This window comes from Drosophila simulans, chromosome 3R (genome assembly GCF_016746395.2).
Source record: "Drosophila simulans strain w501 chromosome 3R, Prin_Dsim_3.1, whole genome shotgun sequence".
Taxonomy (NCBI): Eukaryota; Metazoa; Arthropoda; class Insecta; order Diptera; family Drosophilidae; genus Drosophila; species Drosophila simulans.
In genome coordinates, this window is record NC_052523.2 from 7,873,852 (window position 1) to 7,888,492 (window position 14,641).

The 14,641-nt window shown below is 45.7% G+C and overlaps 5 protein-coding genes across 6 annotated transcripts in view; 3 read left to right on the top strand and 2 right to left on the bottom strand.

Moving 5' to 3' along the window:
- The first annotated feature begins 1,984 nt into the window (after positions 1 to 1,984).
- On the top strand, positions 1,985 to 6,951 carry LOC6727571 (protein glass). Its single transcript, XM_039294773.2, has 5 exons — positions 1,985 to 2,265; positions 3,028 to 3,164; positions 3,435 to 3,565; positions 4,028 to 5,520; positions 5,925 to 6,951. The coding sequence occupies exons 2-5, from the start codon at positions 3,119 to 3,121 to the stop codon at positions 6,067 to 6,069; spliced, it is 1,815 nt and encodes a 604-aa protein (XP_039150707.1). The 5' UTR covers positions 1,985 to 2,265; positions 3,028 to 3,118; the 3' UTR covers positions 6,070 to 6,951.
- Positions 6,952 to 6,969: 18 nt separating this feature from the next.
- On the bottom strand, positions 6,970 to 8,279 carry LOC6727573 (nucleoporin Nup43). Its single transcript, XM_002102916.3, has 2 exons — positions 7,899 to 8,279; positions 6,970 to 7,833 (listed from the first exon to the last, which is right to left on the bottom strand). Exons 1-2 carry the CDS (start codon positions 8,179 to 8,181, stop codon positions 7,040 to 7,042), a joined length of 1,077 nt encoding a protein of 358 aa, XP_002102952.1. The 5' UTR covers positions 8,182 to 8,279; the 3' UTR covers positions 6,970 to 7,039.
- A 99-nt stretch (positions 8,280 to 8,378) lies between these two features.
- Positions 8,379 to 10,338, top strand: LOC6727574 (Werner Syndrome-like exonuclease). The gene is made up of 7 exons (XM_002102917.4): positions 8,379 to 8,516; positions 8,573 to 8,641; positions 8,786 to 8,890; positions 8,949 to 9,154; positions 9,218 to 9,442; positions 9,498 to 9,741; positions 9,800 to 10,338. Exons 1-7 carry the CDS (start codon positions 8,457 to 8,459, stop codon positions 9,953 to 9,955), a joined length of 1,065 nt encoding a protein of 354 aa, XP_002102953.1. The 5' UTR covers positions 8,379 to 8,456; the 3' UTR covers positions 9,956 to 10,338.
- On the bottom strand, positions 10,219 to 12,670 carry LOC6727575 (protein hemingway). Its single transcript, XM_002102918.4, has 5 exons — positions 12,284 to 12,670; positions 11,609 to 12,211; positions 10,826 to 11,553; positions 10,594 to 10,753; positions 10,219 to 10,531 (listed from the first exon to the last, which is right to left on the bottom strand). The coding sequence occupies exons 1-5, from the start codon at positions 12,479 to 12,481 to the stop codon at positions 10,394 to 10,396; spliced, it is 1,827 nt and encodes a 608-aa protein (XP_002102954.1). The 5' UTR covers positions 12,482 to 12,670; the 3' UTR covers positions 10,219 to 10,393.
- Positions 12,671 to 13,858: 1,188 nt separating this feature from the next.
- The window catches only part of LOC6727576 (patj homolog), a 29,434-nt gene continuing 28,651 nt past the window's right edge, over positions 13,859 to 14,641 (top strand). For both annotated transcript variants that reach the window (XM_039294697.1, XM_039294698.1), the window contains exon 1: positions 13,859 to 14,100. The gene's annotated coding sequence lies outside the window, so the exon portion shown is untranslated. The remainder of the gene's footprint in view (positions 14,101 to 14,641) is intronic.

Sequence of the window (14,641 nt, forward strand, 5' to 3'; positions counted from 1 at the left end):
TGAATTGCGGTCAATCGAGAGAAGGGAAGCAGTTTGATCAGCTGACACCTGAACGCACCACCTGAGAGGAATCCGGCTAATAGTTATTGATACCCCCGGATTGACGGGCTACCAGCTAACAGCTAGCAGCTAGCAGCTCAAGGAGCGGATCCTAATCCGTTCTGACAATCGGCAGCAGAGACAACAGGCTCATGTCCTTAGCCAAGTTGTTGACATGAAACTGATACATAGGGCGAAGTAAAAAAAAGATATATAAAAATTGAAAACTGGTTCGGATCTGCTCAGACTGTGGATCTGATTTTAACACACACGACGCTGGCTGGGCTTGACCTGAAATTCCCATCGATAAGGTAAGCCGATATGGGGGATATAGCTCGATACGTATGCGATCATTGCAAGCCTTTGCACTCAACTGATTTTGTCAATTGGCGGCGAATTCGATTTCGGGCGTGTGAACCAGGGGATCGATCCGAATTGGGGTCTCTTTATAGCATTATATCTATAATATATCTTAGCTAAAAAAGCCGAGTTGTGCTTAACACATCTATTTCATAATTTCCCTTTGCTTTTCCATCTGGCCTGCGATTTATTCCATGCTTTTTCTGCTGCGACCACAAATCGAACTATCAAATAACATTCAAACTATTCACGATTGTCGTCGGCCCGGCGACAAGAGCATCGATCGATTGGCAGTCGTCATTGGCCGGGCTACAATTGAGAATCAGCGCCGGAGATAGAGATACAAAGATACACGCAACAGAAGCAGATACACACGGCCAGATACAAGCTACAGAAGCAGTCAGGGGGTTGCCGGCCGACTTGGCCGATGGACTGCCTCACTTAACCACAAAACAATGGAGCGAAGGAAGCAGAATGCCGACGAAGACGATCAATGGTTGGCAAGTCCGTAGCAACTGCCCCTCCCTCATCCCGCACTCAGAGACCCTTTACACTGCGAGAAAATTCACATTTTAATATTTGAATTACTTTAATTTCAATATACTGATATACTATAATAACATTGTTTATTAAAAATCCGTATAGTACTTTTTGTGAATTATGTAATAAAATTAAAATACCTTTATTTTAAGAAAGCTAATAATATGTTATATTTCGAAAATATCCACTAATCCGATTCTTTCAAGCGATTCTAGTAGTTTCATTTGATAGAAATGTTAGTTGATGCGATGTCCTCTTAAGAATTTGGCAACAATCTGTGAATTCTGCACCTCTAGATTTTAAGGAAAAGGGACATCTTGTATTATATCTTATATCCTTACAAATGAAATAAGGATACTTAAAGTGAAGTGTAACATTCTAGAGCACAAACTGCTTGCTAGTGATTATTTCTCGAAGTGTACTCTTTTTTCTCCCCGCCTCGTGGGTATCTGGTGTCGTCGAGCTGTAAGATATTGGGTGACAAATAAAAACTACTGAAAACTGCTGCCGATGTAGCTGGCCACGTATGAATGGGCCTGAAACTCGGACTGGGCGGGATCGGCGGCGGAGGAGGGTGGCTTTGGATATGGATGAGGATGTGGACGTGGACGCAGCAGAGGGGTGGGTAGTAGCCGCAAAAGCCGGCAGACGGAGCGCATTGGTTGGCCAACAACGATGACGGCAGCGTTGTTGTGGTGGTGGATGGATGGATCTCAGGAGTGGGCATGGGATATAGAGCCGGATGGCTTGGTGTGGGTATATGGTATGGTATGGTGTGGGTTTGGTATTGGAGGAGGGGTGCTTCGAGCAAGGGTCTCTCGAGTGTGTAGTGCTGCGTACTTGTGTCATTATAGCCGAGCAAAGTGTGAGTGCGAGCGAGATTGTTGTTGCCGTTGTCTTTTGCGCCCTTTTGTCGCTTGTTTATAATTAAGTGAGTATGTTTTTTGCGCCCTGCTGCTTCTTCCTCTGTAGTTGTCGGTTGTCGGTTGTCGCTTTGCTGCCGCTCTGCCAATCCGATATATCAGTCGATTTTGGGCCGAGGTGCCTCGAACCGAACTGCAACTGACAATTAGTCGCCGTCTTATGCTCCTCGCCAAAAGTCGCTTCTTGCCCCGCACTCGAAAAATCGAAAACTCAAACAAAAACTTGCACAACAACACCACAGCGACCACCGTATAAAATTCAAATCGGAGAACAACGATCGTGTGTTACTACTAAATACTAAATCTTCAAAAAAAAGTTAAAGTTAAAAAGTTATTTTGAAAGAAAACGTTGAAATTCTATTGGTGATCTTGGTATCATGCCATTTGTGGATCTATTCAAAAGGTGAAAACTTTTACGGAGTGCAAATGTGAATAAGAAAATAAAAATATAAAATCTGCAATATAAAAATATATATTAAAACGATCTATTGCTCAATATCAAGTATTTTCAAATAACAAGGATATTTTCCACACTCTAAAGAAACAAAGGAATACAACTAATTTTATTTAAAATAAAACAAGATAACAGCAACTAGTTAATTAAAATATCCTAATGATGTTTTGGCTAAGATCGAAAACTTCGATTTTTAAGAGCTCACCTAGAAGATTTTTGATCATAACAAATTAATAGCTATGACCTTATTAAAAAACAAGAATTTACATTGATTTGCATTCATAAATTAGTTAAATAGCAGTGTTAACGTTTTGTTTGTATGAAAATGAAAGTTATTGTAATTTAAGTATAATTATTTTAGTCCTAATAGAAATGAAACAAACATAATTTTAAGCTCCTTATATTCATTTTGTCAAATGTTTGGACGTCTATTAATTCTTTTTCATTTGTACAATCGAATTGGAATCTATAATTCGATATCTCTTTTTTATTTAGAGAAAAAGAATCGGCAATTAAATATGTGAATCTAATTTTGCATTAGTTTTCGAACTTTATTTAAAACTTTATCTTTAAACACTTTATGGAAAATATATAACGATTAGATTTGATATTAATATTTGATTGCTATTTTCCTATTTAATATTACCTAAGATGAATAAAAAGTGAATCTCAATCAGAATTTACCAATAATGTTGCGTCATCGCCTTGCAGTTGGAAATTAACGCATCAAGATGAAGCGTAGGAAAAGCAGGAACAAATGCGCGACTGCTGAGCCCAAACGTTCCAGAACTGGAGTCATGTCATGGGATTGTTATATAAGGGTTCCAAACTCCTGAACACAATTCTGGGTGAGTGAATCGGAAGCACCATTGCACAGATATGCAGATACAGCATATAGTATTGTATTGAACACACGGATGGAAAGTCGCGAGTCGAGAGAGCAAAGCAAATGGCGGTCTCTCGATTTGTGTATGTGTGTGTGTGTGTGTCTCGAGGGGCGGAGCTAGTGCGCACAGTGGTTGTCATGGGAGCAAAAATGTATCCATGAGATACGCGCTGCTGGCGAGCATCTCTGGCGTACTTCCAGTGATTTTCATTCCGTTTTTTTGGCTGCGCAGATTCCCTGGAAGATCAAGAGGGTGGAGCTATGTACATATCGTGCGATGTCTCAAACGGCGGTCCTGTGGAACCAGAGACGGGCTATGTGCCCAACAATCCCCTGTTCGGCCTGGCGCTGGACAGCCCGCAGGTGAGTCCTGGAATCCCATTTTGATTTCGCCTCAATATCTCCGGAAATCTTCGAGCGTTCGGTTGTGCTTGTTTCGTGGAAAGAACTTAGCTGAAATCTGTGATATACCTAAACTATTGTCATTTTTCTGACCAGGAAATAGAACCCAATTCCGAAATTGTGGTTATTCCAATTTGCTATATCGGTAACTAAAAAAATCAGACAGTTTTGTACTACGAAGTTTATCATTTTCGTTTTTAAAGTAATCTATTACATTTTTAACCTATACGAATTTTAATAGCTTAGAAAACCGATGCATATGTTATAAAATTAAACTCTCCGCAGAAGTCAGTATTAGAATGTAAAAATAGTTGAAATTTACCTAATGTTTTCACTAACTATTTTGGTTTACTAACGTATTAGTACTAACTGAATGTATTTCATAACCGGTTTCAATCTCCATTTCCGTTTCCGCTCGTGCAGCAAGAGTGCGCTGCTTCCTGCGTCGGCTGCCTATCCTGCCAGGGCAGCACCGCCCTGCCCATCTCCTCGCTCACCAGCAGCGACTTCGACTGCGGCGGCTGTTTCGATCCCACGATTGGAGTGGGCGTGGGCATCGGTGGCGGCCACATCCAGATCAGCACGACACCGCCGGCGAGCAGCGGCAACGGGAGCAGCAACAACGGTGCCGGAGGAGGCTCCTCGGGGAATCACGGCTACTGGAGCACCGACGAGATGGCTTCCACGTTTCCCGGCCTGCCGCCGCTGGACATCGATCCGCTGCCCAGTCTGTTCCCATTCTCGCCCTGCGGCGCTTCCTACAACTTTGCCGCCGGCAATCCGCACCAGGCCGCCTCACTCTCCTACACAGTGCATCCGCACCAGATGCTCATCTCGCCGAACTCCCACAACCATGGCCAGATGCACTCGCAGCACCAGCAGCACCAGCACCAGCAATCCCAGGTCCAGGCATCGCACGTAGGCAACTCGCTCCTCCAAAGCAGTGGTGGCAACAATATCGGCAGTAATGGTGGTGCCGGTGGAGCGGCCAACGCTGCCAGTTGCTACTATGAAACCAGTGCTGGAACGGCTGCACCACCTCCTCCCCCGGCGGCAGCCATGTATCCCAGCATGAGCGTGAACGTCAGCATGAACATGACCATGCACCATGGCTACGGGGCTGGAGATGCCGGCGGCGTGCCGATGCAGTGCTCCCAGATGAACTGGACGCCACCCAGTAACTCCACCTCGGCGGCAGCAGCAGCAGCAGCGGTAAATGTGCTATATCCTCCGCTGCTGAGTCCCGGTCACTATCCCGCCTCGGCCACGTATTCCTTTACGGCGGATTTCCGGGCACCGGCTCCCACGGGTCTGGGCGCCCTGCCATCGCTGACAGTGGGCGAAAAGGAGTCGCCATCGCCGCCGGCCAACTCCTCTTTGGCTGGCTACTATCCCACGGGGGTGGGCAATCAGGGATACACACCTCCCCACAAAAGTCCCACCAGCTATCAGGCAGCCGCCCTGGGCTTGAGTCTATCCGCCTTCGAGGACGAGGAGGATAGCAACGAGGATCTGGACGGGGATGAGGGCAGCAGTGGCGGCGAGATGAAACCCAATCTGTGCCGGCTGTGCGGAAAGACATATGCCCGGCCCAGCACGCTCAAGACCCATCTGCGGACCCATTCCGGCGAAAGACCCTATCGATGCCCCGACTGCAACAAGAGCTTCTCGCAGGCCGCCAACCTGACGGCCCACGTACGCACACACACCGGCCAGAAGCCGTTCCGCTGCCCCATCTGCGACCGGAGATTCTCGCAGAGTTCCAGCGTCACCACGCACATGCGCACCCACTCCGGCGAGCGGCCGTACCGCTGCTCCTCCTGCAAGAAGTCCTTCTCCGACAGCAGCACCCTCACCAAGCACCTGCGAATCCACAGTGGCGAGAAGCCCTACCAGTGCAAGCTCTGCCTGCTCAGGTGAGTCCGGGATGGGGACATGCTCACACCTCTCTTCCTCATTCCTAAACGAACGAAAATGGTTTTGCTTTACGTAAAAGATCTTAAAGAGCTTTAAAGCTTTAAAGATAGTTTAATAATTTCTATCGTTTCATTATAAAACTAACTACTTGAATATAACTGAGTCAGTTTCAAACTTATAAAAAGGAAAACCAAAGAAAATATGTATAAAAAAAATAGATAAAGAATCGTTTTCGAAAGATTTTCAACTTTAAAGAACTCAAAATAGGGTATTAAATATCTTAGATGAAATATTAATTGTGTATTAAAAAGATGAAAATTACCCCTTAACAAACCTTAAGCCCCCAAGGAGCAGTCCTGGAAGGATATACATCGAGTTAATTGCTTTTTTGGACCATCCACAGATTTTCGCAGTCGGGGAACTTGAATCGGCACATGCGCGTCCACGGCAACAACAACGGCAGCAATGGCAGCAATGGGGCAACCGGAGTTGGTGGGGAATCCTCCACCGGCAGCGGAGGCGGTGGTGGCAACAGCCTGCTCACATGACAAAAGCCAAGGAGTGCAGGAGGTTTCCAGCATTACCACCCCCCGCACACCCACCACATGCATCACCAGCACCACGCCCATCACCATCACCACGCCCACATGGGTAACTACGACTACGGGAACTACAGCATCGGCGATTACACTCCACCCGGAGCCACACAAAACTATTCAGGGTATTATTTCTGCGCACTCAACAAGGCGCCCAAGTTCGAACGCTTCTATTAGGGCCTGAAATCTGGAGGATCCCATATGGATGAGGAACCTAAACGGAGGAGCACTCAGTGAATTATCCGGGGATAGTCACTCTATCGCTGCTAAAAATACAATAATGTATATGCCATACTCAACCTTGCTGTAGACAAATAATTTGGGTTCCTGATAAATTGAAATCCTAGTTGAACCTAACGATGTAATAATACTCAACCCAAATCCGCATCCAAATGCAGTTAAAAATGCTCAAACAATACAAATCTGAGGAATCGCGGGGAATCGAACAAACGTAGGCGTAAGAGCTGCACTGTACATACTTATACATACTATATTTATTATATTCGCCTAGCCTAATATGCATTGAATCCAAGTTAGTTCATCCATTAAATAAGGTAGTTGAAAACACGCATAAATCTATTCCAAATTAGCCAACGAAATAGGATTTAAGTCGGATATGAGTACGAATCATAAGACCAAACAACACAGCAGCACCCAAAACGAGAATATTTAAATTGGAATTGCCAAGGCATGAAACCCATAAACACCTGTACACGAATATAGTTGTCCTAAGCTTAAACTAGACCTAGATGTAAGACAGGTGCTTTGATCTAAGCCAATTTTTGCGTATATAAAGAAAATAATAAATATACGAAATTTAAATACAATAACTAATTGATTAAAGACTTTCAGTATTCTGCCAACCAATTGCAACAATTGAAATATTATATAATTTAAGTAAGGAATTCAAAGGGCTCGACATTTAAACAATATTATCCACTAGGTAAACGGCTTCTGTGTCGCCTCCGCACACCAGACGACTTCCATGCACATCGAAGGAGTTGATGGACTTGCGAATGTTACTCAGCACTCCTTCCACATCCACCAGGGAGCGAACACGATCGCCAGACAACCAGGGGCTGTGTCCGTCCTTTGTATAGTCGCTCCCGAGAGCTTTGTTCTCTGACCACATCCACACCTCGCCACCTTCTGCGGCGGTGAACAGTTTGCTGGGATCCCTTTGATGGAAGCCTATCTCGTTGATGGGACTTTTGTGGGCGCTGAGATAGGATGCGGGATAGCTAAGGTTTCGCATATCCCAGACGGTTATGGAACCCTCTTCGCTGCCGCAAAGTAGGATATGATGCTGCATCGGATGCTTGGCAAGGGACGAGACAAAGTTCGACTTGTCATCCTGGGAGGCCACCATAAAGGTGGTCTTCGGCTGCGCTTCAGTGGCCACTCGGCCATCCAGCACTCGGATAACACCCATCCTATTGGCAGTCACCAGTTCCTGCTGGCTGATATAGCAAATGGAAAAGAGCGCCATGCTGTCCGCCTCAATCTGTCGCTTCACCTGGCGCACATTTTCCACGGAGACGATGCTTACACACCCATCCTCGCCTGCGGTGGCGATATCCGTGCCGTAAGTAGAAAGATCGGTGCAGGGAGCGGGCTCCTGACTGCGTTGGAAGCAGTGCAGACGTCCCGATCGGGATGTACGCTGCATCTGATCCTCCTCCACGGCTCGATGCACGTTAAACACGCTGAGATGACCTTGTTTGGTATTAAAATATACATTTATTCAGCTGAGTTTAGGATTGCTCGCACTTGAAACTAACCATCTGCACAGCTCACAGCCAGCGTGTCCTTGTCGACAAACTCCATGGCGGTCACATCGTCCTCCATTCTCACCTTGTCCATGCAACGCGGTATCTGGTCCACATCCGAATCCGTGGCGGTGGCATATTGGTTCGATAGGAGCCGCCAGAGACGCACGAAGTTCTGGTCCATGTCCCAGCTTCCAGTGACGAACCGTTCGCTCTGCTGCAGTTCCTCCGGCAGCCAGCGCACTTGGGACACCTTCTCGGATATGTAGTGCGTGGAAACGTTTGCAAATGACATATTTTCGTTGGATTAAGCAGAGAATTCGCGATGTAAACAAAATAATGCGGCTTTCGAGTTAAGTGTGACCAGAGCAAAAAGATCGCAATTTATCTTAGCGGGAAAATTAATCTGGTATCTATAAATTGGGCAGGGCTGGAAACAAAAATACCAAGCCAGCAAAAATGCCATAGTATTTTTGAGTACTGCGGTATTTACGATCGCCTACCACTCTATATTTTTGGCGGGAAATAATAGTAAACAAAGCATTTAAGAAAACGGAAGCAACGCGGGTTATGGAAAGATTTTTAACAAAAATGCCCATCAAATCAAAAGCAAATGAAGTTCCCAAGAAAGTAGGCTAATACACAATTTCATGCAGGGATGAAAACTAATTCAAAAGTATTTGTAGGAGGCGGTCGCCAAAAAGGAGACTCCCAAAGTGGCAAGGAAAGCAACAAAAAAGGATACACCAAAAGAGGTTGGCATTTGTTTATTATTTAAATTTATTATTTAAAAGACTGCAACAAGTAGGATACTGCTTTTTTCAAAACTAATAATCGTTCTTTGTATATCGTAAACAATAATAACTATTTATATTATTTTACCCGATTAAATCTTGCAGTTGAAAGATAAAGAAAATGCTGGAGATGATAATACGCCAAAGCAAACGAAGGGAAGACCCGGCAGGCCGGCTGCCAAGCGAAAAAATTTGGATACTCCCGATGTGGTAAGCAACTAATGATATATTAATTTTAAATTGTGATGAAGCACTAACAACTTTATAGAAAGACGAGAAGATAGCGATGGAGGAAGAAAATCCGCCCAAGCGCCGGAGTTCCAGGCTGACCAGAAGCACTCGTTCAATGGCAGAGGATGGGTCTCCATCACCGGAGAAGGAGAAGCCCGAAAAGCTTCCATTTATTAAATACAAGGGTGCTATCAAGTACTTCACGGAGAGCCAGGATATTGCAGCATCTGCTGACGATGTTTTGTAAGTCAAAGAATTAACTTATTCCTTATTGATTATTAATAAGCATTGAAATTCAAAACCTAGGCAATGGGTAGAAAAGCAGAAAGATGACGTAGTGCCCATGGCCTTCGACATGGAGTGGCCCTTCTCTTTTCAAACGGGACCTGGAAAGTCTTCCGTCATCCAGATATGCGTGGATGAAAAGTGCTGCTACATATACCAGCTGACTAATGTGAAGAAACTGCCTGCGGCCCTGGTGGCCCTTATCAATCATCCCAAAGTGCGATTGCATGGCGTGAACATAAAGAAGTTAGTTGCACAAAGGAAAAATCCATGTGGATAAATAAAATCTGTTATTTTCCAGCGATTTCCGAAAGCTGGCACGTGACTTCCCCGAGGTTACAGCCGAACCACTGATAGAGAAATGCGTGGACTTGGGTCTTTGGTGCAATGAGGTCTGTGAGACCGGCGGGCGCTGGAGCTTGGAGCGATTAACCAACTTCATAGCCAAGAAGGCCATGGACAAAAGCAAGAAGGTGCGCATGAGCAAGTGGCACGTCATTCCGCTGGACGAGAATCAACTGATGTACGCCGCCATCGATGTCTATGTAAGTTGATACTTACTTTTCCAGACAATTTCGATCAATTTTAGTTTTTTTTTTTCAGATTGGTCAGGTTATCTATCGCGAATTGGAACGCCGCGAGAAGGTCAAGATTAAAAATGAAGAAGAGTTCAAGGAAAAGAACGGAGATGCTGCCTTTAAAGCAATGAAAACATTGGGAGAGACATTTCTGACCAAGATCAACGAGGTGACTCTGTAGCTTTTCTTTGAAGTTTCAGATATGCCATCTAATTCCTTTAACCTTAATTATTTTCGCCTTTTTTCATTTATTTTTGGGAGTTTTTCTTAGTTTAATTTGTTACCAACGTGCTGCAAAATAATTGTTAAATTTAATATTGCTATCCAATTCGATTATTGATTTGGACTAACATTTATAGAATTGTTTATACCTAAATGTACAAATTATTAACACATTTGGATGCATTGACTTTGATCGGAACGAAATTTTACTAGTACTATACATTTTTGCATGAATTATTTACCGATCCTAGTTGGTTTACAAATTCCCCTAAAGTTATATTAAGATTATACAGTTTTCTACATTTTTCAACTTGCAATAAATTTTAATTTTGTAAATTCGCATTAAACACTTTTAATTACTTAATGAACACAGTTGGAGCTGCCCGTGGAGGAGGCGTCACTTGAATTGCGGTCGCCGGGTGCCGATGGCCTCCAGTTTCCGCTTGAGCAGATCGTTGTCCAGGTCGATCTGGCGCTGATTCTTCTTCCGGTTTACAGCAGCGCTGGTGAGTCGCGGCGCCGGAGGTGTCTGTCGCTGCAAGACATTGTTAAGGCAGAGGTTTAATATTGGACAGAAGTTCCATATTATGTACTCACCTTCTCGGGCCCATTGATCTTTATACTACTGGTGCTGGCCTTGATCGTGGCCGTGGGCTTCACAGTCATCATCTTGCGCAGAAGAATCTGGTTCTGGCGCTCGATCTCGCGCACTTGGGGATTCGTAAAGCTAAAGCTTTTGCGCCCAATGTTTTTATAGCTATGCAGATGATAGTTTTCAGAGTTTTCAATATTATATATTATAGATTTTAATATATTGTAATTTACTTACTTAATCTTATCATTGGAGCAGCGGGAACGCGACACATTGATTTGATACTCGCAACCGTCGCTGTTGAAGGTGCTTGGAGTTCCGCTAACTGCTCGCCTGTTGAACTCCATTGGTTTACGCTGCTGTGGATGCCTCATGAGTCCGTCGCCCTGGCCACATTCGTCTACGAGGTAGCCTTCGCCCATTCCCATGTCCAAGCCGACGTTCGATGCCAGGTCATGTGGCAACTCGTGACCCATATCCAGTTCCTGCTCGTGTTCGATTAAATCCGATTCCGAGGGACATCTGCATTTGGGTCTGAGTAGCTTGGAAGATCGCGTCGTGAGTAGTGCCTCTTGAGAACGCTCCATCCGCATCCTTAGGGGTCGAATTCCTCCACCTAAGCTCCTGGCACTGGTCATAGTCGTTTCCGTCATCGATGACATCTCGGATTCAGTATCCCCTCGCCTGTCACTACGTTGCTGCAACATCTCCGTGGCCATGGCAAGCTGCTCGAAGGCTTGGCTATTTGGCGCTCCTCCATTGATCTGGAACGACTTCATGATCAATTCCGACATCTGGGTCATCTGCTGCTCCAGGTACCGAACCCTCGCCAGATCGGGCTGTGATTTTGGCAACGAATCACAACTATTTAAAAGTGCATTGTGGCTAGGCATTTGTTCTTCTATTTGATCTTCCGGTTCTTCCTGCTCCTTTAGCGATTGCGAATCCTTTGTAGTAACTGGTTGCTGTTAGTAGATGTTTAATTATCTGTAGTGAGATATTATCTAATCCATTACTTACCTGCTTTCGTAATCTGGGAGACTCCGCCAAGGTGTTGTCTGTTTCGTCTCCCGCTGCACACATGGTGGCCACACTGTGCTCACTACTGTTGTCACTGGCATCCACCAGCGAAACAATGTCCTTCTGGGCTGGTGGCATCTCCTTCTGGACCGGCTTTTCGCACACAGCTGTTACAATTGGTTCATCCTCCTCCAGCTGCTCCACTTCCACATCCGTGCCCTCATCCTCGTCGCTCTCGTCGGCGGATTGACGACCCATGGATCCATCGCTTTGGGCGTCGTCTTCGTCTCCTGGAATTTCTTCCTCCTCTTCTTCGATTTCCTCGACTTCAGCATCCTCGTCATCATCCTCGTCGTCATCCTCGTCATCGACCTCGTCATCATCCTCGTCTTCACCCTCGTCCTCATCCTTAACCCGGGAATGGGCACTGCCTGGCATCAGAGTGCGCACCGAGGGCGTCTCATCCTCCGGAGGCGTGTCCATTCGCAGACTTAGTTGATTTACCTCGGCTACCGTCTTGGTGATGACCACTTGGCTCTCGTCATCGGAGGAGGAACTCAGGTAGGACACCATTCGGGCGCCCAACTGGCGACGGGCGTGTGGCTGTGGGCGCGATGCAGTTTGCGGATTAAGGCTGAACTCGGAAATAGTCAGCTCCTGTAGAGGAGGACTTACGTTGCCGCTAAAAAACTCGGCTTTTACATCGCTCTCGCTTTGGGTGTCGCTCTCCTCCAACAGAAGAGCGTCACTTGGATTTGACACCTCCGGCTCAATATACTCAACCTCTTCTTCCTCCACCTCCGACTCCGAGTCCTCCTCGAAGGACTCCTCTGCATAGGACTCTTCATCTGAGTGTTCTGCAGCCCCTGACATCCTGTATGCTTATCCTTCGTCGGTTTTCTGATTAAGTTCCTTTCGTCGTTTGTGGTGTATTTTGTTTTTTTGGGGATTAGCGTTGTCACCCGTGTGTTTTTCTGTAGTTTGTACTGAGAACTGCCGAAGCTCCTAGGGCGTTCAAACTTTGAATTTTGATTCCAGCTTGAGTAGTTGCTATTTGTTCACTGAGTTTGATTTTGCAGCCATTTCGATGCGCTCATATGATTGACACCTTTGCGCCCACATTGGGGCAGGTGCTCCTCCATCTCCGGTCTACCCCAAGTTGGAAAAACTGTGCGCGCACCGCGCTTCTCGGCTCAACTTTGACTCCTTGGTTGCCTTGCGGTGGCGCTGCCAACCGTCGACTGGAGCTCAGGTGAGCGGAGTCCGCATGCCCACCACTACCCCCTCGTCGCAGCACCCACCACTTGACACCTGGGCACTTATTTATTCTAGCCAGCGGTTGTCCCGGACAACGGAGCAGGCGCAGGCGGTTTGTTGTTGGTTGCCTCAGCAGCACTTTGCCGGCTTTTGTTGCGTTAATTATGGAAAACACTGAATAAATTAACCAACAGCACTAGCAATTGGTATAAATTGATATTTCCGAAACAATGCAAAAGTTATACAGAAAGTGTTTTAAACATACAGCTGAATTATTTTTTAAAGAACCGGCTTTAAGCTGCGAAACCTTAAACACTATCCAGCAAGGATATAAAATATTGATTTGATTTTATATATTACTTATTTATTAGTTTTAGAATTACAAGTTTAAAGTCCAATGATTCATATACTTAATGCCATAAAAGTTAAGAAACAAACAAAAATAGTTATAGAAATTGAAAATTGGGTTTTCTAACTTTGGCCTAAATTTGTTATAAAGTGTAACAACAAATTCTGAACAAGAAATTTCTAATAATATTTATTAATTAATATGACAATAATAATATAAATCTTGTTGAATTTTATATACTCAGTAAACTAAAACATTATTTCTTGCTATGAATTTTCAAATATCTTAAAAATATAAGAATCCCCCTTAGCTCCATGTGGCGCCGCCTCTGTGGCCAGGAACTTGCGCTCCAGCACTTTCTCTCCCACGCTCAGCGACTCCATTCTCGGGTTATTTTCTCTCAGTGCCTCTCCCGAAATCTGACAGTTGAATGAAAGGCGAAGCGGCGTCGAAATCCGCCGCCTGCCAGTTGCAAATTGTAAATATTGCGAGCGGCGATGGCAGTGCTCCCGAATCGCTGCTCCGAATCCTCTCCAGAGTCATGTGGCCAGGCGGCAGTGCGCATGGGCGTTGAGAGTGGCCCCCTCGTGGGTGCGATTCCCCCCTGGATTTCCTCGCTTTGAGCGAAGCGGCTGCTGTTGGCCAGCGGGCAATTCATTTGGCCAAGAAGCTTCGTGGCGTGCGGGCGTGTTGCTGAGCCGGAAAATGCGCGCGTAAACCGTGATAGATGTGTGTGAAAATTGTGGCCCGCAACGGGAAAATTGGCAGAGCAAACCAGCAAGTGTGTAGCGTGCCATGTGCCTGTGTTTGTGGAGTGCGTGAATGAAGTGGCACGGTATCGCAGCGGAAATCGTTTGCTGGCCCATCGACTGGCCAGCCAGTGCGGGTAATTAGCCTGGCTAAGAAAAGTCAACAACTAGGCCAACTGAATAACCGGTGCCAAGCCCTCCAAGCGTCAACGGCTTTAAAAACGCTCACGAAAGAAACGAGTGGAACGTGCGGCGTATACGCAATATGGGCTTGTTAAATCCAGCTCAAGAGTGTAATAAGCGGCGTATACGCAATCTTGGCCAGCTTTAATAAACGCAACATAAGGCGTATAAGCAAATTCTGCTTCCATTCGCCGCTTTAGTTGTTTAATCAATAGCAAATAGTTGAGGGAAGTTTCACTTTTTGGCAGTCGCTCTCGCCTTTGTCCTTTGCATGCGTTGATGTTCCTTTGCAACAGTCGCCTAAGTAATTGCAAATTGCGTGCCGCAAGTTTACAAGTTATTTCCGTTTCCTCGCTCGCTCGCTCTCCCTCTCTCTTCCGCGCCCCATCTCTCTTTTCGGGCTGCAGCAATTTGGCTAAGAGCTTGTGACGACGAAGGGGGCTGCGGGGGCGGCTAGGTGGGTCAAAAGGCGCAGCCACACGACACCAGCAAACA

Coding starts and splice junctions, on each gene's coding strand:
- LOC6727575 (XM_002102918.4), bottom strand. CDS start 12,481: ATGTCAGGGGCTGCAGAACACTCAGATGAAGAGTCCTATGCAGAGGAG. Junction 12,212..12,283: donor CCGAGTTTTTTAGCGGCAAC/GTAAGTCCTCCT, acceptor TCGCGCCCACAG/CCACACGCCCGTCGCCAGTT. Junction 11,554..11,608: donor CTCCCAGATTACGAAAGCAG/GTAAGTAATGGA, acceptor ATCTACTAACAG/CAACCAGTTACTACAAAGGA.
- LOC6727574 (XM_002102917.4), top strand. CDS start 8,457: ATGGAAAGATTTTTAACAAAAATGCCCATCAAATCAAAAGCAAATGAA. Junction 8,517..8,572: donor CAAATGAAGTTCCCAAGAAA/GTAGGCTAATAC, acceptor AAGTATTTGTAG/GAGGCGGTCGCCAAAAAGGA. Junction 8,891..8,948: donor ATTTGGATACTCCCGATGTG/GTAAGCAACTAA, acceptor ACAACTTTATAG/AAAGACGAGAAGATAGCGAT.
- LOC6727573 (XM_002102916.3), bottom strand. CDS start 8,181: ATGTCATTTGCAAACGTTTCCACGCACTACATATCCGAGAAGGTGTCC. Junction 7,834..7,898: donor GGCTGTGAGCTGTGCAGATG/GTTAGTTTCAAG, acceptor ATACCAAACAAG/GTCATCTCAGCGTGTTTAAC.
- LOC6727571 (XM_039294773.2), top strand. CDS start 3,119: ATGGGATTGTTATATAAGGGTTCCAAACTCCTGAACACAATTCTGG. Junction 3,165..3,434: donor ACTCCTGAACACAATTCTGG/GTGAGTGAATCG, acceptor TTGGCTGCGCAG/ATTCCCTGGAAGATCAAGAG. Junction 5,521..5,924: donor TGCAAGCTCTGCCTGCTCAG/GTGAGTCCGGGA, acceptor GACCATCCACAG/ATTTTCGCAGTCGGGGAACT.